The following is a 19,804-nucleotide window of genomic DNA, read 5'->3' as shown; positions in this document are numbered from 1 at the left end:
AAAACCAGATAAATATGAGGGGCCAGTGACATGCAATAACACGACGTTTTGTGGGCTGAGATGAAATGTATCTGGGGTCCAGGACCTTGGCTGAGATCCATTTGCCAATTCAGGCCTTGTAAGCACTCTCACTCAGCTGTTCAGAATGAGTGTTTACTAAAAAGATATTGTAAAGAAAGAAGGAGAGGGTGGGAGAGACAGAGGAAGAAAGGGGGAAAAGGAAGAAAAAGGAGGATTTTTATGTCAATCATAATTCATCATAAATTTGAATTCTTTGAAATGCACATAAATAAGATCATTTCATGGCCTTTTATACTAAATTTGTCAACCAACCTGAGGACTGGTGCAGAGACCACATTGACAGGGATGTGGTGGAGCTGATTGTTAAATTTGGGGGAATGTTGTAAGCCAGTTGTTAAACACAGCCCTATTAAAAATTAAATAGTACCTGAACAATGTGACTTAATGCCATTTAAATGATGAAAATGGCAGATTTTATGCTAGGTATATTTACATAATAAAAAAATCTTAATCAAGAAAAAATATGAACTTACAATTAAATGTGTGCATGTGTTAAGTTATTTCAGTCCTGTCCAACTCTTTGTGACTCCATGGACTGTAGCCCACCAGGCTCCTCTGTCCATGGGATTCTCCAGGTAAGAATACTAGAGTGGGTTGCCATGCCCTCCTGCAGAAGATCTTCCCAACCCAGGGATCAAACCCACGTCTCTTAAGTCTCCTGCATTGGCAGGCAGGTTCTTTAGCACTAGCGCCACCTGGGAAGCCCTACAATTATATAAATCATATTAAAAATGAGGGACGCTCATCCCTGCCTACTTATTTCAGCATATTCCACCCCTTTCTATGCTTTCGAGGTTGCTATGCTACTGTACCTGCATGGTGGGAAGACCGCACATGCCACACACTGCACATTTCTTCCCGACTCACATTCAGGGACTTCCCACTGGTAGCTGTACTACCTGCTTAGGCTGCCAGGGCAAAGTACCACAGACAGGGTGGCTAAAAACGAGAAATTGATTTCTACAATTCTGGAGGGTGGGAAGCCCAAGATTCCCATGCTCACAAGGCAGGTTTCACTCTGAGGCCTCTTCCCCTTGGTGTGTAGGCGGCTGCCTTCTTGCCACGTGTTCACATGGCCTCTGAGTGTAGGGGGTGCTCTGGGCTCACTTCTGATGAGGACACTGATCCTATAGGGCCGGGGCCCCCTCCTTGTGACCTCATTCAACCTTCAGTATTTCTTTAGGGCCCTCATTTCCAAATACACACTGAGGGGTTAGGGGTTCAACATATGAATTTGGGGTGAAGGGGGACACAGTCCATACAATAGTTAGCGTGACTTTGTGGGAGTATTTACACAGGGAAACCGTGAAAGCCTACAAATCAGGACACCTTTTCTGAAAATTGTTTGGCGAACACTCACCAGCACCCTGCCCTGAGGGCAGTGCAGACAACAATCCCCTGGTCCCACTCTTGTGATTGTCCCCACTTCTCCCAGCCCGGGAGCTCAGCAAGGCCAGGGGTCAGCCTTTACTCCCCAGGTCTTCACCCTCTGTTCTCATCTCCTGGAAGCCCAATCAGCATTTGTCAGGGGGATCGGGAGCTGGAACGCATCCTAGCGACGTGAGGAAATCTAGTCACACAAAGATGGACCTCGTGAGTGTGGCAGAGGCGGGAACTGCAGATGCAGGCTCTGGAGCCAGCTGTGGGGCAGAGGACTCCCCTTCTCTGAGCTTCTGGTTTCTCATCTACAAAGTGGGGGCGATAACAGTACCTCCCTTGGAGGGGCCCAGTGAGGACAGGATGACACAGAGGGCTCTGCACATGGCCTGGATAGATACATGGATCATCACACCGATACCCATCCTTTAAAGATCTCTCCTTTCCATAAACATTAGGTCAGCACCAACTACCCCACACCCTGTGCTGGGTGACAAGGACCCAAAGCCCCCTGAGCCACTGTCCCATTAGATCCTCAAGCATCTCCCTGTGTAGCAGGAAGACAATACAGAAAAGGGAAGCGTTGGTTGTTAATGCGGCCAGAGGGTTGCTGATCTTTGTCACTGCATGGGGAAGTGGTCGGGAGCATGGGCTCTGGGTTCAGACCCAACGCCACCACCGACATTCACATGCAATGTGACTGCAGTTGAATCTCATAGTCTCACTTGGGGCCCAAGTTTCTTCCTGCACAAAATGAGGATCAAAATAGACCCTGCCTACCTCCTGGGGTTGGTGGAGAGAGTTAAGAGAAGTTGTTCATTTTGATGAACTCTAATTTTTAAATATTTTCTTTTATGGGTGCTTTGGGCCATGAATATAAGAAATCTTTGCCTAACCCAAGATCTCAATGACTTTCTCCTGTGTTTTTTTTTCTTCAGTTGTATAATTTTAGGACTTAATTGATATTATTAAAATACTAATATAAAATATTTTTATATTTTAAAATAAAACGTGGATTTGTTTTAGTCAGGTATGGTAAGAGAAGCAGACAAATAACTGTTATGAAGAAAGCAGTTTATAGTCACAACTCCTTAAAAACGAGATGCCCTTCACTCCGTACATGGAAGCACCAGAATCAGTCAGGAAGCAGAGAGAGGAAGGGGGAATCATGGGCAGGAGCCTTTGCTGTATGTTCTTTGAGAAAGACAGGCAAAGGAGAGCAGGGAGATTTAGGATTCGCTGGTTTGAACAATGTCTGCAGACTCTGGGGATTAGGGGCTGTCGCTGGTAACCTGGTACCTGGCCCTGGAGTGAATAAGGCAGAAGAATATGGGCCTCGCGGAGCATAAGAGCCAAATGGAGGAGGTGGTGGGGAGTGTGGACTCTGGACTGGTTGGTTTGCATTTGACACAAAGCTCCTGGGCACGTCCATTGCTCTTCTAAGAACTGGCAGCCCTGGCAGGGACAGCCTCTCCCTGGTCCCTGAGGCCCCAGATGTCAGAGCATTAAGAATACAGTGAATAAGAAAACACAGTCAATGCGGGTACAAGGCACCCAGTGCACAGTAAGTGGGAGATGCCGTTCCCGCCTGTTTCAACATTAACGTTAACCCAGACCCAGAGGGGCCTGGGTCTCCCTCTGCCTGTTTCATGCAGTGGGTCTTCCCTTCCCGGCTGGACTCTAGGTCCTGGAGGGCCCACTGCACGCCTGCACCCAACCAGGGCAGGACAAGCCTTCTCTGGGCCCCTTCCCCAGGGAGAACAAGAGGAAATAAAGAGTGCTGATGTCGGCAGAGGCCCGCGGACAGTCCATGGGAGAGAGTAGGAACCAAGACCTTGACCCTCCTCTCTCCTCCGTCCCTGTCCTTCCGAGAACCCCTTGTCATCTTTCTGTGCCTCGTGTCTCCTGCCTCGTCTCAGGCCCAGGCCATGCTCACATCCCTCCTGCCTTTGCTTCCCCAGACCCTGAGAAGTGGCCAGCTGAATGGAGTACAGTGAATGACTCCTTCTAGTTTGGGCTGTGGGAGGAAGGGGAAGTGAGGGAGGTTAACTGGGGTTGATTGATGGGGAAGAGGCAGTCTGGATAAGAGCCACGTTCACAAGGCAGACAGACCTGAGTGTGGCCCAAGTCCAGTCCTGGAGGAAACAAGAGCCTTCAAGGTGACCTCTCTGTGGATCTTGAAGATGTTTGTGCTGAACTGATAATAGGAATTCCTCTTCCCTTCCCCCAATAGGAATGGGAGAGTTGGGGACTCTCTATGACATTAAGGTCTGTGCCTCAGTTTCCCCCAGGTATAAAAGGGATATAAGGATGCACCCACCAAAGAATGTCCTAAAGCTGGAAGTGAGAAAAAGCATGTTTAGGACTTGAGTCAGATAAGAGGGTTCCATGGAAGTGCAGAATCTGTCCTCTCCGGCCTGGAAACACAGGTACATGGAGACAGCACGGCTGCCTGGCTGGCCGTGAGAGAGGCGTGGAAACAACTGCTGGGACTGGGTGGGGGGAGCTGAGAAAAGGAGAAAGGAACTCAAAACGGTGTCTTCCCACCCCCACGGTCCATTCAGTAAGCCAATGCTGACTCAGCCTGGGGAGGCTCAGACAGCCTCATTCTCAGCCAGCCCTGGGGGTCACCAAGATCACCAGTCCCCAGTCTCTCACCCCACCCACCACGTCACAGGCTGGCAGTGTCTCCCTCAGAGATGACCCCAGGGACTGTCACCAGGATGGCTCATGACTGCTCTGACCTTTCTCCCCTTTGTCCAGGGAAGGCCCTGGATGAGCCAGGGACTCACAACTGCAGATGGAACCCCCTGAGGAATGTTATTAACGACAGCCTCCTGGGGGTCACCTCCCAGAGCTCTGCACTCAGAGGGTAAGGCCAAGAGATTCGGAGGTGTGACCAGAGGAAGCTTCCAGAGGGAGCAGACGGTTCTGTGGGCTCAGCAGGACTGGAGCTCCAGTGCTGGTCCCACCTCTCAGAGTCCTGGATGTGGGCCTTGGTTCTGCCTGAAGACTGAGAGGGGGAGGCACTGCAGGGGAGCCCCTGCCTGGAGGGAGAGGGGCCCAGAGCAGGCTGGTGCCCCCATGTCTGAGGGGGGCTGAGCTTGACCACCAGCGGCCCCCTCCTGCTCCTCCCTGAGGGGCTGCAGCTGGGCAGGGACTCGGGCCCCACCTCTTCCTGAAGGAGCCTCAGCTGGGCCTGCTGCCGCCCCTTCCCCTGGGAGGAGAGACTCTCAGAGAAGCAGAGACCAGGAGAGACACAGAGACTGACTGCCAGGGAGATGTGAGGGCTGGGAGGCAGGAGCTGAAGGGGAGGGGCCAAGCGGGCGCAGGTCAGGACCAGCCCCTCAGCGTGAAGACAGGGGCGGGGAGCCCCAGATCATGGCTCCCTTTGCACTGACCACAGGGAGGCCCTTTTGCAATAAAGGAAAAGAAGAAGCCAGGTTGATAAAGGAAGTGCCCGTCACTGTCGGGGTGGGCGGGTTTGGGGAAGGCCCCCCCACCTCCGTCCTCTGAAGGAGCCTGGTCCTCACTCCCGTCTGGCCTTGAGGTCTCTGCCTGTCCTCTCACCCAGGAGGAGGGCCAGGCCATGGGGCTGCACCTGCTGCCCCTGCCCCTGCTGCTGCTGCCGGTGTCTCTGCAGGCTGGTGAGTGGCTAGGAGTGTCCTGCTCTGCCAGGGACCCCGGGGAGGGGCTGTGGCTGGGTGTGTGTAGAAGGGTCCCCTGGTCTCCCACCGCCAACAAACAAAGGGTGGGTCCCACACTGCTGTCCCCCAACCCCTCACCCTCCTGCCTGCCCCAAGCCTGGAGAGGGGATCACCCAGGCCAGAGGGAGGGCCAGTCCTACCCCGTCACACGTCCCCCTGCAGGTGAGGGTGCCCGATGGTCTGGGGTCACCTTCTGTGTCTCTCCTGGTGGCTTCAGAGTCTCTCCCTCCCTCCTCTAGGTCGCTGGGCACAAAGAAATCCACAGCCTCTCTTTGAGGTTAAGCAACCAACGGATCTCTCAGCCCCCGAGGGTGGCTCCATCCTCATCCCCTTCTCCTTCTCTTACCCTGGGGAATTAGCCGAGGTTCCCAACGTGAGAATATCCTGGAGATGGAAACACCACCATGGGGAGTTCATCTACAACACGACCCCTCTGTTCATCCACAAGGATTTCAAGAACCGGCTCTTCCTGAACTGGAAGAAGGATGAGAAGACCGGCTCCCTCCGGATCTCAAACCTGCGGAGGGAGGACGAGTCTGTGTACTTCTGCCGGGTGGAGTTGGTCATACTGGAATATGGCAAGCAGATGTGGCAGTCCATCAAGGGGACCAACCTCACCATCACCCGCGGTGAGTCCAGCTGTCCTGCCTGAGGCTCTTGGAGGCTGTTGGTACCTTGTAATGCAGGCCTGGTCCAGGCCCCCTCCTCCTGACTTTTCTCAAACTCCTCTCCCTTCCTCTCCTACTCTCCCCCAGGCCTCTGCCAACCTTACCTTAATCTTCCCCAGCTCTGGGCTGCCTCCCTTGCCCATCCCCCTCCCTGCCCTCCAGATCCAGCCCCTCCCCCATCCCCAGGCCCCCGCACCCTCTGTGCTCCCAGCTGTCCTCCCTTCCTGCTCCAAGCTGGGCTCCACCCGGCCCCCTGCCCTCGCCCCACGTCCTCCAGGTGACTTGACATCCTCGGGGTGTGGCTCCTCCCCTTTCCCTGAGTCCTGTGCTGAGCCCCAGCTGTCCCATGTCTGTCCCCCCACAGCCATGAGCTCAGCCCGCACACACAGCAGGTGCCAAGGGGCCCCGTGTCCCCATCACCTGATTTTCCGTCTCCCCTTCCTTCTCTGCTCTGCCTCCCAGAATATGAGTCTCAAGACCCCCACCTCCATCCCATCTCTTTCCTCTCTCCTCCTCCCTGCTTCATCCTCTTTACCTCCTTGCCCCCCCCACCATGTGGTTCCAGTCACCCTGTCCCCGTGTCCACCCTGACCTTGGCCCTCTGTCCTGGTCATGACGAGGCAGCAGTCCCGGCAGCTCCCCTGTCTGTGCCCTGCATCCCAGGGGGACACCTTGGCAGCATTGCCCCAGCTGACCTTCCCCACGACCCCCAGTACCGCGGTCCTGCCGCCGGCCTCCTGTCGCAGGAAGGGGAACCGAGGCTGGCACAGCAAACTCCTACCCAAGTCACTCCTGGTGCAGGTGAGGTCTGACCCCAGTTTAACCCCAGAGCCTCCCTTCTTAACCATGAGCTGCTTGGCCTCACCTCCTGACCTGTCATCCCGTTGTCTTGACTATTTTTAACCTAACAATGGACATTTTGCATTAACAGATCTCCCTCTGTCACTCAATGGGCCGTCGGAACTTGAACCTCAATTTATTTAACCTCAATTTATTTGTCTCCAGAGCAGCGGGTGACGGGTCCTCTCTGACAATCACAGGCAGTAAGGGGGTTGTTGTCTGTAACTTTTTAGAAAACTAGTGATTGACTAAGATAGTTTGCTTTTTATAATCACTTGTGCTGGCAATTCTAAACAGTGTCCATGAGGGATGACGGCTCTCGGCTGGGAAGGGCACTCTCTCTGACTCCTCCCATGGAAAACGACTGCCCCTTCTTGACCACATGCTGATTTCAAAGCAAACAGATAGTGACTCAATCTGAATTCACCGAGACCGCCTTGGATTAATATTTCCTGTGTCTCCTCCATATTTCCTTAAATGACCTTTTCTGTGAGGTTTTTGGCCTCCGTAGATCCCTCTTCTTCCTTTTCTAATTCCCTAATTTCCTCTCCATTCTTTGTTTTTATTATTAGTGTGCAACATTACCTTTGAATGTTTCAGTTCAGTTCAGTTCAGTTTAGTCACTCAGTCATGTCCCACTCTTTGCAAGCCCATGAACCGATGCACGCCAGGCCTCCCTGTCTATCACCAACTCCCGGAGTCCACCCAAACTCATGTCCATTGAGTCGGTGATGCCATCCAACCATCTCATCCTCTGTCATCCCCTTCTTCTTCTGCCCTCAATCTTTCCCAGCATAAGGGTCTTTTCAAATGAGTCAGCTCTTTGCATGAGGTGGCCAAAGTATTGGAGTTTTAGCTTCAACATCAGTCCTTCCAATGAACACCCAGGACTGATTTCCTTTAGGATGGACTGGTTTGATCTCCTTGCAGTCCAAGGGACTCTCAAGAGTCTTCTCCAACACCACAGTTCAAAAGCCTCAATTCTTCTGCACTCAGCTTTCTGACCTTTCCAGGAAATTTCATTTCATGGCTGCAGTCACCATCCACAGTGATTTTGGAGCCCAAGAAAATAAAATCTACCACTGCTTTCATTTTTTCTCCTTTTGTTTGCCATGAAGTGATGGGACCAGATGCCATGATCTTAGATTTTTTAATATTGAGTTTCAAGCCAGCTTTTTCATTCTTGCCTTTTGTTCCTCCTCATTAAGAAGCTCTTTAATTCCTCTGCACTTAATGCCATTAGAGTGATATCATCTGCATATCTGAGGTTGTTGATATTTCTCCCAACAATCTTGATTCCGGCTTGTGCTTCATCCAGCCTGGCATTTTGTATGATGTACTCTGCATATAAGTTAAATAAGGAGGGTAACAATACATAGTCTTGTCGTGCTCCTTGCCAATTTTGAACCAGCCAATTTGTTCCATGTCAGGTTCTAACTGTTGCTTCTTGACCCGCACACAGGTTTCTGAGAGACAGGTAAGGTGGTCTGGAAGTCCCATCTCTAAGAATTTTCCACAATTTGTTGTGATCCACACAGTCAAAGGCTTTAGTGTAGTCAATGAACCTGAAAAAGCTGTTTTTCTGGAACTCCCTTGCTTTATCCATGATCTGTCTCCTCAAAACCCAGCTTGTACATCTGGAAGTTTTGGAATTAGAATTCCATCATTTTCTCTATGTTCTGGAACCTTACGTCTGGGAATTATCCACTCCTTGAATTTTCACAAGAATTTAGCCATTAAATCGTCTGAGCTTGAAATTTCTACAAAAGGTAGTTCTTTAAAAATATCCTCAATTTCTTCTTTGTCTTCCCATTAAAGTTTCAGTTCAGTTCAATCGCTCAGTCGTGTCCAACTCTTTGTGACCCTATGAATCGCAGCACACCAGGCCTCCCTGTCCATCACCAACTCCCGGAGTTTACCCAAACTCATGTCCATCGAGTTGGTGATGCCATCCAGACAGCCAATCCTCGGTTGTCCCCTTCTCCTCCTGCCCCCAATCCTTCCCAGAATCAGGGTCTTTTCCAATGAGTCAAATCTTCACATGAGCTGGCCAAAGTATTGGAGTTTCAGCTTCAACATCAGTCCTTCCAATGAACACCCAGGACTGATCTCCTTTAGGATGGACTGGTTGGATCTCCCTGCAGTCCAAGGGATTCTCAAGAGTCTTCTCCAACACCATAGTTCAAAAGCATCAATTCTTCGGTGCTCAGCTTTCTTCACAGTCCAACTCTCACATCCATACATGACTTCTGGAAAAACCATAGCCTTGACTAGACTGACCTTTGTTGGCAAAGTAATGTCTCTGCTTTTTAATAGGCTGTCTAGGTTGGTCATAACTTTCCTTCCAAGGAGTAAGTGTCTTTTAATTTCATGGCTGCAATAACCATCTGCAATGATTTTGGAGCCCCAAAAAATTAAGTCTGACACTGTTTCCCCATCTATTTGCCATGAAGTGATGGGACCAGATGCTATGATCTTAGTTTTCTGAATGTTGAGCTTTAAGCCAACTTTTTCACTCTCCTCTTTCACTTTCATTAAGAGGCTCTTTAGGTCCTCTTCACTTTCTGCCATAAAGGTGGTGTCATCTGCATATCTGAGGTTATTGATATTTCTCCCGGCAATCTTGATTCCAGCTTGTGCTTCTTCCAGCCCAGCGTTTCTCATGATGTACTTGCATATAAGTTAAATAAGCAGGGTGACAATATACAGCCTTGACGTACTCCTTTTCCTATTTGGAACCAGTCTGTTGTTCCATGTCCAGTTCTAACTGTTGCTTCCTGACCTGCATACAGGTTTCTCAAGAGACAGGTCAGGTGGTCTGGTATTCCCATCTCTTTCAGAATTTTCCACAGTTTATTGTGATCCACACAGTCAAAGGCTTTGGCATAGTCAATAAAGCAGAAATAGATGGTTTTCTGTAACTCTCTTGCTTTTTCAATCATCCAGCGGATATTGGCAATTTGATCTCTGGTTCCTCTGCCTTTTCTAAAACCAGCTTGAACATCTGGAAGTTCACGGTTCACGTATTGCTGAAGCCTGGCTTGGAGAATTTTGAGCATTACTTTACTCGCGTGTGACATGAGTGCAACTGTATGGTAGTTTGAGCATTCTTTGGCATTGCCTTTCTTTGGGATTTCAATGAAAACTGACCTTTTCCAGTCCTGTGGCCACTGCTGAGTTTTCCAGATTTGCTGGCATATCGAGTGCAGCACTTTCACAGCATCACCTTTGAGGATTTGAAATAGCTCAACTGGAATTCCATCACCTCCACTAGCTTTGTTCGTAGTGATGCTTTCTAAGGCCCACCTGACTTCACATTCCAGGATGTCTGGCTCTAGGTGAGTGATCACACCATCGTGATTATCTGGGTCGTGAAGATCTTTTTTGTACAGTTCTGTGTATTCTTGCCACCTCTTCTTAATATCTTCTGCTTCTGTTAGGTCCATACCATTTCTGTCCTTTATCGAGCCCGTCTTTGCATGAAATATTCCCTTGGTATCTCTAATTTCGGAGAAGGCAATGGCACCCCACTCCAGTACTCTTGCCTGGAAAATCCCACGGATGGAGGAGCCTGGTAGGCCACAGTCCATGGGGTCGCTAAGAGTCAGACACAACTGAGCGACTTCACTTTCACTTTTCCCTTTCATACACTGGAGAAGGAAATGGCAACCCACTCCAGTATTCTTGCCTGGAGAACCCCAGGGGCGGCGGAGCCCGGTGGACTGCCGTCTATGGGGTCACACAGAGTCGGACATGACTGAAGCAACTTAGCAGCAGTAGCAGCAGCATCTCTAATTTTCTTGAAGAGATCTCTAGTCTTTCCCATTCTGTTGTTTTCCTCTATTTCTTTGCATTGATCGCTGAGGAAGCATTTCTTATCTCTCCTTGCTATTCTTTGGAACTCTGCATTCAAATGGGTATATCTTTTGTTTTCTCCTTTGCTTTTCACTTCTTTTCTTTTCACAGCTATTTGTAAGGCCTCCTCAGACAGCCATTTTGCTTTTTTGCATTTCTTTTCCATGGAGATGGTCTTCATCCCTGTCTCCTGTACAATGTCATGAACCTCCGTCCATAGTTCATCAGGCACTCTGTCTATCAGATCTAGTCCCTTAAATCTATTTCTCACTTCCACTGTTTAATCATAACGGATTTGATTTAGGTCATACCTGAATGGTCTAGTGGTTTTCCCTACTTTCTTCAATTTAAGTCTGAATTTGGCAATAAGGAGCTCATGATCTGAGCCACAGTCAGCTCCCAGTCTTATTTTTGCTGACTGTATAGAGCTTCTCCATCTTTGGCTGCAAAGAATATAATCAATCTGATTTCGGTGTTGACCATCTGGTGATGTCCACGTGTAGAGTCTTCTCTTGTTTTGTTGGAAGAGGGTGTTTGCTATTACCAGTGTGTTCTCGTGGCAAAACTCTATTAGCCTTTGCCCTGCTTCATTCTGTACTCCAAGGCCAAATTTCCCTGTTACTGCAGGTGTTTCCTGACTTCCTACTTTTGCATTCCAGTCCCCTGTAATGAAAAGGACATCTTTTTTGGATGTTAGTTCTAGAAAGTCTTGGAGGTCTTCATAGAACCATTCAACTTCATCTTCTTTAGCATTACTGGTCAGGGCATAGGCTTGGATAGCCGTGATATTGATGCTTTGCCTTGGAAACGAACAGAAATCATTCTGTCATTTCTGAGATTGCATCCAAGTACTGCATTTTGGACTCTTTTGTTGACTATGATAGCTACTCCATTTCTTCTAAGGGATTCCTGCCCACAGTAGTAGATATAATGGTCATCTGAGTTAAATTCACCCATTCCAGTCCATCTTAGTTCGCTGATTCCTAGAATGTCGACGTTCACTCTTGCCATCTCCTGTTTGACCACTTCCAATTTACCTTGATTCATGGACCTAACATTCCAGGTTCCTATGCAATATTGCTCTTTACAGCATCAGACCTTGCTTCTATCACCAGTCACATCCACAACTGGGTATTGTTTTTGCTTTGGCTCCATCCCTTCATTCTTTCTGGGGTTATTTCTCCACTGATCTCCAGTAGCATATTGGGCACCTACTGACCTGGGGAGTTCCTCTTTCAGTATCCTATCATTTTGTCTTTTCATACTGTTCATGGGGTTCTCAAGGCAAGAATACTGAAGTGGTTTGCCATTCCCTTCTCCAGTGGACCACATTCTGTCAGACCTCTCCACCATGACCCATCTATCTTGGGTAGCCCCACACGGCATGGCTTGGTTTCACTGAGTTAGACAAGGCTGTGGAACGTGTGATCAGATTGGCTAGTTTTCTATGATTATAGTTTCAGTGTGTCTGCACTCTGATGCCCTCTCACAACACCTACCATCTTACTTGGGTTTGTCTTACCTTGGACGTGGGGTTTCTCTTCACGGCTGCTCCAGCAAAGCGCAGCCGCTGCTCCTTACCTTGGACGAGGGGTATCTCCTCATGGCCACCCCTCCTGACCTTGAACGTGGAGTAGCTCCTCTCGGCCCTCAGGTTGGGGCAGCAGCCAAGAGGAGCTACCTCACATCTGAGGTCAGGGGCGGCGGCCTAGAGGAGCAACCCCATGTCCATTAAGGTTTACTATTTTTTAATTCTTTTCAATTTTTGTTTGTCTCAGAAAATCAGCCATTTCACAGAGCTTTGTAGATTTCTCAGTGATTTTCTCAATGCATGTATGATTTCAATACTCTTTTGACATGGTTAGGTTTGCAAGAGTCTTGTCTGTTTTCTGGTTTGTTTTTCTCTAACGGCCTCCTGCATTTTTTATTCCGTCTGCTGTTCTATTTCCTTAAATATGTATCCAATCTAGGTTTTCATTACTTTCAAATTAGGAGTTTCCTTAGAGCTGCCTCCTCACTGTTTTTGTTACTCGTTTCTCAGATGCTAATCTTTCATTCATTTAAAACATCTTCACATTTAAAATAATGAAAGTTTATAGAAGCTTTAGTGTTGTAGGGTTTTTAGTGTGCATTCCTATCACTTTTATCTGATATGTTAGTAAAATTAAGTAATTTTTAAATTTGAAAATCTTAGTTGAGGGATGGTATTTACCCTTTCATTATTAATTTCTAATAACAGTGGACATGAATTTGGTCCACACTAACCAGAAGACTTCATTGGAATTTGGGGTTTTCTTCCCTTTAGTGGGGTATTAAGTAATTTTTTTAATTGTCTATTAAAAGAGGTACAATCTATTTGTAGCACTTAGAAATTAAGTTAACCTTAGAAATGCATTCCAGTATACATTAGGTACAAATACGGTTTGATTCCACCTACACGAGGTCCCCAGAACAGTCATATTCACAGAGTCAGAAAGCAGACTGCTGGGGGCCAGGGGCTGGGGGGAAGGGGAATGCGGGGATAGAGCTTCAGTTTATGAAGGTGAAAATTTCAGGAGATGGATGGTGCTGAGACTTGTACAATAGTGTGAATGTACTTAATGCCACTAAACTATACAGTTAAATATGGTTAAAATAGTAATTTTCATGTTATGTATCTTTTGCCACAATAAAAAATTTTTTATCCTGTGATTTAGTTCACCTATGGGTAGGTGGTAAAATGAGGTTCTGAAGTCATAGCACTGATCAGTGGTAGAGTCAGGATTTTAAAGAAGTGAAGAGGATTCAGAATTTCCAGCATCACCTCTTGTTACTCTGCTTCCTGTGGGAGAGCTTCAGAGACCTGCTCCCTACCCCCACTTTCCCCAAACTAGGGAACAAGATGTGACAGATTCACCCAGCTACCTCTAGCCCTTTAGTGAAGAATTTGCATATTTTTCAGGCAGCAAGACAACCACCTGGGTTCCTACCACCACCACCACCACCACAGCTGGCCTCGGGGGCTCAGGGGGCAAAAAGAGTTCCAAGTTGTGGTCCCTGACCATGCAAGCTACAGTTGGGTTGGCACTGGCCAGTGTCGGGCTGCTCAAGCTCCCGATCGTGGGACTGACTGTATACCTTGGGTGGAAGAGAAGCAAAGGTAAGTGGTCCAGGACCGCTAACCTCACCCCAAGATGCCCAGCTCAGTGTTTCTCAGAACCTACTGCACCAGAATGACCAGGGGTGCTCAGTTAAAAGCTAGTCCCGCTGGACCTGAGGTCTGGGCTTGGGAATCTGCATTTTTAGTGACCTCCTCAGGTAGCATTCGTGTGTTATCAAGTTTGGGACCCACTGTGTCTGTGTGGATGGAGGGAGAGGCTAGATCCTGGAAAAGTTTAAGAGAGAAAACCAGTATGACTTGGTGATTGCACTGGTGCGAGGGTGAAGGAGTGGGAATAAGCCCCATGTTTCCAACTTGGGCAAATGAGGCCATGGTGAGACCATCAAGTAAATTAGGGAGCAGAGGAGGTCAAGGACCATGATTGGGAGAGAATGATTCTTGAGTTTGGGATGGTTTATGTTTGTGTGGCATCTGAGTCGAGATGCCCATCAGAAATCTGGATGTATGCATTTACAGCTGAAAGAGACCACAGGGCGACAGGCATTAACTATTTATGCCACAACAAACTCCAAAACTGATTTGAAATATTTTTTTAAAAATTTGCAATGTGGGAACTTCCCTAGTGGTCCAGTGGTTAAGAATCTGCCTTGCAATGTCAGGAATGCAGGTTTGATCCCTGGTGGGAGAATTAAGATCCCATATGCCATGGAGCAACTCAGCCTGCACACTAAAATTACTGAAGCCCACGCACTGCTAGACAGTCAGTGTATCACACGGAAGATCACGCATGACACAACAAAGATCCCGCGAGTCGCAACTGAGATCCAGCACAGTAAAATAAATACATAAATAATTTTTAAAATTCACAGTGAGCAATGAGCCCTGTCACATTGTAAAGCTCAGAGCTTGCAAAGCACAGAATTGCGCATGCCTGCAGCCAAATCCTGCTTCACACTCTGGCTGGGTAAACTCTGGCACACTAATACTACTGCTCTGAGCCTGAACTTACTCTTTGGTAAAATGGGGATGAAAATAGCACTTCCCTGGTGTTGTCATGACAAACAAAAGGCATTTAGAATAGATCCTTCTGCCGAGTAAGCACTATATGAGCATTAACACTTATAATTAAGCTATAATAATTAAAATTATGTAATTCCGGATTTTGATAGGTAAACAAATGGAATAAAAGTGAAAAATCAGATACAAGCAGGATAAAAACAGATCCAAATATATGCAGGAATTTAGTAGGTTAAAAGGAACCATTTCTAATCAAGGGAGGAAAATGAGTAGTTCTGTAATAATGGAGTCACAGCTAAGAAAGAATAATATTAGCTCCCTGCCTCATAATTTGCACCAAAATTGAAGATATAAATGAGGAAAAAATAACCCTGGCGCTAGTAGAAAGCAGGTGAAACTATGTTACAACCATGGGTTGAAGATGACTGGCCTAAGTATTGACAAAATATCAAAGCCACAAATAAAAATATTTACAAATTCAGTTCAGTTCAGTCACTCAGTCGTGTCCAACTCTTTGCAACCCATGAACTGCAGCACACCAGGTCTCCCTGTCCATCACCAACTCCCGGAGTCTACCAAAATCCATGTCCATTGAGTTGGTGATGCCATCCAACCATCTCATCCTCTGTCATCCCCTTCTTCTCCTGCCCTCAATCTTTCCCAGCATCAGGGTCTTTTCAAATAAGTCAGCTTTTCACATCAGGTGGCCAAAGTATTGCAGTTTCAGCTTCAACATCAGTCCTTCCAATGAATACCCAGGACTGATCTCCTTTAGGATGGACTGGTTGGATCTCCTTGCCGTCCAAGGGACTCTCAAGAGTCTTCTCCAACAGCACAGTTCAAAAGCATCAATTCTTTGGTGCTCATATTTCTTTATGGTCCAACTCTCACATCCATACATGACTACTGGAAACACCATAGCCTTGAGTAGACAGACCTTTGTTGGCAAAGTAATGTCTCTGCTTTTTAATATGCTGTCTAGGTTGGTCATAATTTTCCTTCCAAGGAGTAAGCGTCTTTTAATTTCATGGCTACAATCACCATCTGCAGTGATTTTGGAGCCCCCAAAAATAAAGTCTGACACCGTTTTCACTGTTTCCCCATCTATTTGCCATGAAGTGATGGGGCCAGGTGCCATGATCTTAGTTTTCTGAATGTTGAGCTTTAAGCCAACTTTTTCACTCTCCTCTTTCACTTTCATCAAGAGGCTCTTTAGCTCTTCTTCACTTTCTGCCATAAGGGTGGTGTCATCTGCATATCTGAGGTTATTGATATTTCTCCCGACAATCTTGATTCCAGCTTGTGCTTCCTCCAGCCCAGCATTTCTCATGATGTACTCTGCATATACGTTAAACAAGCAGGGTGACAATATACAGCCTTGATGTACTCCATACAAATTCGTTTTTTAATTCTGCATAGCAAAAACCACAGTGGTTGTCTCCTCAGAGTGAGGATGAGAGTCAGAGATGAAGAGAAAATGTGACATAGTCACTGTGGAAATGCAAAATGGTATTTGAGGATCAACTCAGATGAGAAACCACAAATGGGTAAAAACATCATTGCACATAGTTATGTCTTCCCCCAGCAGTATGCAAGCATGCAGGTTTAGAAACATTTAGGAATTACTGGTTAGAATCTGCGTACAACTATTCACACTGAAATCTAGAAGGAATGGTTAAATAACACAGAGTTTACTTTTTCCCCCTCATATAAAAGAATGTGGAGCCAGAGAGCAGAGGCTGCCATCCATAAGCACTGAGGCTCCTACCATTCTGTTCACTACCCTGCATTTTGGCTTCTCTCCCGAAGGCCACCTCATGGTTCATTATGGCTGCTAGAATTCCAGCCATTATTTCTGAATCCAATCAGGATGAAAGAACAAAAGGACTATTCCCCAGCTGTCTCTCCTCCTTTTAAAGAGCCTTTGTGAAGTTCTACCCACAATGTCCCCTTATGTCTTATTAGTGAGATTTAAAAAAATTTTTTTTACTTAAATGATGGTTGCTGTTGTTTTTTTGGGGGGTGAGGGGGAGGAGGTTCTTCATTGTGACCCACAGGCTTTCTCCTTGTGGTACTCGGGCTTAGTTGCCGCGTGTGGCTTGTGGAAATTAGTTACCTGTGCCCCCACCCCAGCCCACCCCCGCCACCCAGGGAATGAAACTGTGTCCCTTGCATTGGAAGGCAGATTCTCAACCACTGGACTACTCGGGAAGTCCCTCGTGGGTTAGATTTAGTTATAGATCCTACATCTGTCTGTTGCGGGGGCACCCAGCCACTCCAGATAAAATCAAGTTTCTGTAACGAACAAGGAGAAATGAGTGGATATGGGGCAACAAACAGTATCCCTAGCCTCAGGGAGCATCCATGATTGGAGACATGTCAACAAGTGTGGCAGAAGCACAGGGGGACCCAGGGGGTCAGGGAGCCCGTGAGAGGGCACAGGTGGAGAGGAGAGGGCTCAGCAGGGGGCTTGGGTAACCTGAGAGAGAGTGGATCATCGAGGACAAGAGTGCAGTGAGGTCACGCACAGGTACAGAGGGATGATGACCAAACAGCCGGAAGGAAAGATAGCTGAGCATAAAAATACTAGTGTTTGCTATGTCAGGGTTCTCAGTCCCAGTGATAAAAAAAAAAAAAGAGGAAAGAAAATGAGTCCAGGGTGTGGCTGAGTGGACCTGAGGTAGCCTGAGTTGGGGGGAGTCAAGACCACCGTGTTCAGAGAGTGACAGGGCTCTGGGTGCGGGAAGAGCTGCTCTCCTGACTGGTGTGGAGGACAAGGCAGCACAGGTGCAGGCAGCCTCGGGCTGCCACCGGGGGGGTGGACAGCTCTGAGCCCCAGGCCCTTCCCAGGGAGGTTTCAGCTGGTCTGGTCTCTGCAAGGATGGACTCAGAGTGGGACCGGGCAGAGAAGGCAGGGCCTCCGTGGATGGCACAGTGACACGCTGTTGGTCCTCCTACAGGTGTGCAGACTGAAGCCAGGACCCCAGCCAGGTGAGCGCTTGTCCTCCAGTATGGGGGGTGGGAGGTGGGGCGGTGCTATTTTATGAGCAAGAAGTTTCCTCCCGAGAACAGCACCAGGGAGCCTTTCACGGGCCTGCCCTCCTGGGCCTCCATCCACATCCTCTCACGTCCCCACAGGCCAGGCTCTTCACTTCCTGAGGCTCCCGATCCTTAAAAAGTCAGGGCAGTGGACCAGCACTTTCGCTGACTCTCTCCCAGAACACCTCCCTTTGTCTGCCTCTAGCACCCACCTTTCCTCCTTCCATCCCCAGTTCTCAGCCTTTCCCCCTGTTCACCGTTTGTCTCCACCTTGAACACCATCCTTCCAGAACACACCCGCCTCCTCCACGTTCTGTCCCTTCTTGCTCCTCATCCAGTCTGTCCTTTGCCCTGTGACGCGGGGCCTCCAGCTGCTCCGCCCTGTCTCTCCTCAGAGCGCCTTCCCTTGCCGCCCCCAGCCTGGCTCCCTCTCCTCTGGCCCCGGCTCCTCTTCCTTTCTTCCCACCCTCCTCACTGCCCACCGTTTTCCTTTCTCATCCTCTCCTGCCACGTCCAGGCTTTTCCTTCTCACGGCCCCTCCCTCCTTTCTCACCTTCCTGACTCTTGACAGTGTCCTCCCGGGACCCCTCCCCGGATGGCGTCTCCTCCGGGGACCAAGGCCTGAGCACCGCCCAGGGGACCTGAGAGAAGCTCCCTGGTTCTCACGCTCCAGTTTGGACCCAGGCGCTGCCGCAGAGAGGACAGGCGCCCCCCTCCTGCTTCTCCTCCCTGAGGCCCTCAATAAAGCCGCTTCTCTGCAAGAGTCCACCCCAGTCAGCTCTCAGGGACGGGGCTACACTGCAAACGGCCCCTCAACCCCATCCAGACAGCCTCCTTCTGAGAGCCTCAAACCTCTGCCTTCATCTCTGAGTGTGACCAGGCAGGTCACAGAGCCCCCACCGAGAGAAGCAGCTCGACGCAGGTGGTAGCTCTTTCTGCCCAGACTCTGACACATCACTGCTCTCCTGTTCCCACCCAGGGAGTCCTTCAAAACCTCGGAAGAGGATTATGAGAACACCGGGAATAAAGGTAAGTCCTGCTGCCATCATCCCCGCTCTCACCTGGGTCTTCCGTCTTCTCCCCACACCCCCTCCCCCCACAGGTGCCCTCAGCATCCTCTCTCTCCCCTGCCTCACCCACCCTCCCCTGAGACCCTGGTCCTGAGCTAGAGATGACCTGACTGCTGGAGCCCCTGCCCATTTCTCTACCCTGGCTGCCTGGTCACCTGACTCCAGTACATCTTGAGCTTTTTTCTAAGACAACATATAAACCCAGAGCACAACAATAAAATAAGCAGCTCAGGCTAGGACCTGAAAGGATGAGAGGGAAGTCTGGAGAAGGGGGGGGTGGACAGACAGAGGGACTGTGGTGTCAGTGGGGCATCAGCTGTGGGGTCGTGGCTCTGAGATGGGACCCCTTCCCCCTTCTGTCTCACCCCCTCCCATTTCTTTCTCCCCCAGGATGACGCTGGAGTCCTCCATGCCTCCCTCACCCTCTCCAGCTTGACCTCACCAACTCAGCAGTGCCTCCCCTCCCCCCTCCCCATGGGGCCCCCCAGGAAGAGACCCTATACTCTGTCTTAAAAGGCCTAAGCAGCAGGACTGACTGAGGACCTCCTTCAAGTCAGCTGCGCACAGGGATCTCAGTTCCTCCGGCCAGACACAGACAGCTCAGAGGCCTGCAGGTGCTGACGGCCACCATGACCTGAGAGTCACACAGCCACCTGCTCCAATTCCCTCTTCAACTACCCAGCCTTTCACCACAAAAATAAAAGGACCTGTACAATTTCCCTGAGCACATCTAAGGAGAAAGCTGATGTCACCTTCAACTTCTGTCCTTCCAGAAGTTCATAAAATGAACCATAATAGCTCACACCCAGATCCCTCCCCTAGTACTTCTGTTCAGTGACTGCCTCAGGCCAGAGACAAATAAATCCCCAAACACTGGTAATCAGTCCAGAACCCAGGGTCTGTCCCCCTAATCTAACCCTTCTGCTTCCCTTAGGATAATAACTAGGATGTGTCGTGTTCATGCTTTACATGCATGGCCTCATTTCAGCATCATCAGCCACTCTATATGGCACTGGATGTACCATCTGAGAGAGGATAAGAACCAGAATG

At 48.9% G+C, this 19,804-nt stretch overlaps 1 protein-coding gene across 1 annotated transcript; it reads left to right on the top strand.

The window, feature by feature from the left end:
* Window positions 1-4,215: 4,215 nt before the first annotated feature.
* On the top strand, window positions 4,216-19,558 carry LOC145531963 (paired immunoglobulin-like type 2 receptor alpha). Its single transcript, XM_081556031.1, has 6 exons — window positions 4,216-5,105; window positions 5,405-5,794; window positions 13,470-13,667; window positions 17,606-17,636; window positions 18,664-18,713; window positions 19,145-19,558. Exons 1-6 carry the CDS (start codon window positions 5,048-5,050, stop codon window positions 19,147-19,149), a joined length of 732 nt encoding a protein of 243 aa, XP_081412157.1. The 5' UTR covers window positions 4,216-5,047; the 3' UTR covers window positions 19,150-19,558.
* The last annotated feature ends 246 nt before the right edge of the window (window positions 19,559-19,804 follow it).

This window comes from Giraffa tippelskirchi, chromosome 13 (genome assembly GCF_054371585.1).
Source record: "Giraffa tippelskirchi isolate mGirTip1 chromosome 13, T2T-mGirTip1v1.2.pri, whole genome shotgun sequence".
Lineage (NCBI taxonomy): Eukaryota > Metazoa > Chordata > Mammalia > Artiodactyla > Giraffidae > Giraffa > Giraffa tippelskirchi.
This window is presented reverse-complemented; position numbering and strand designations above follow the sequence as displayed.

Excerpts from the sequence above, each read along its gene's own strand:
- LOC145531963 (XM_081556031.1), top strand. The coding sequence starts at position 5,048 with ATGGGGCTGCACCTGCTGCCCCTGCCCCTGCTGCTGCTGCCGGTGTCT. Across the intron at positions 5,106-5,404 it reads GCCGGTGTCTCTGCAGGCTG|GTCGCTGGGCACAAAGAAAT; the intron begins GTGAGTGGCTAG and ends TCCCTCCTCTAG. Across the intron at positions 13,668-17,605 it reads TGGGTGGAAGAGAAGCAAAG|GTGTGCAGACTGAAGCCAGG; the intron begins GTAAGTGGTCCA and ends GTCCTCCTACAG.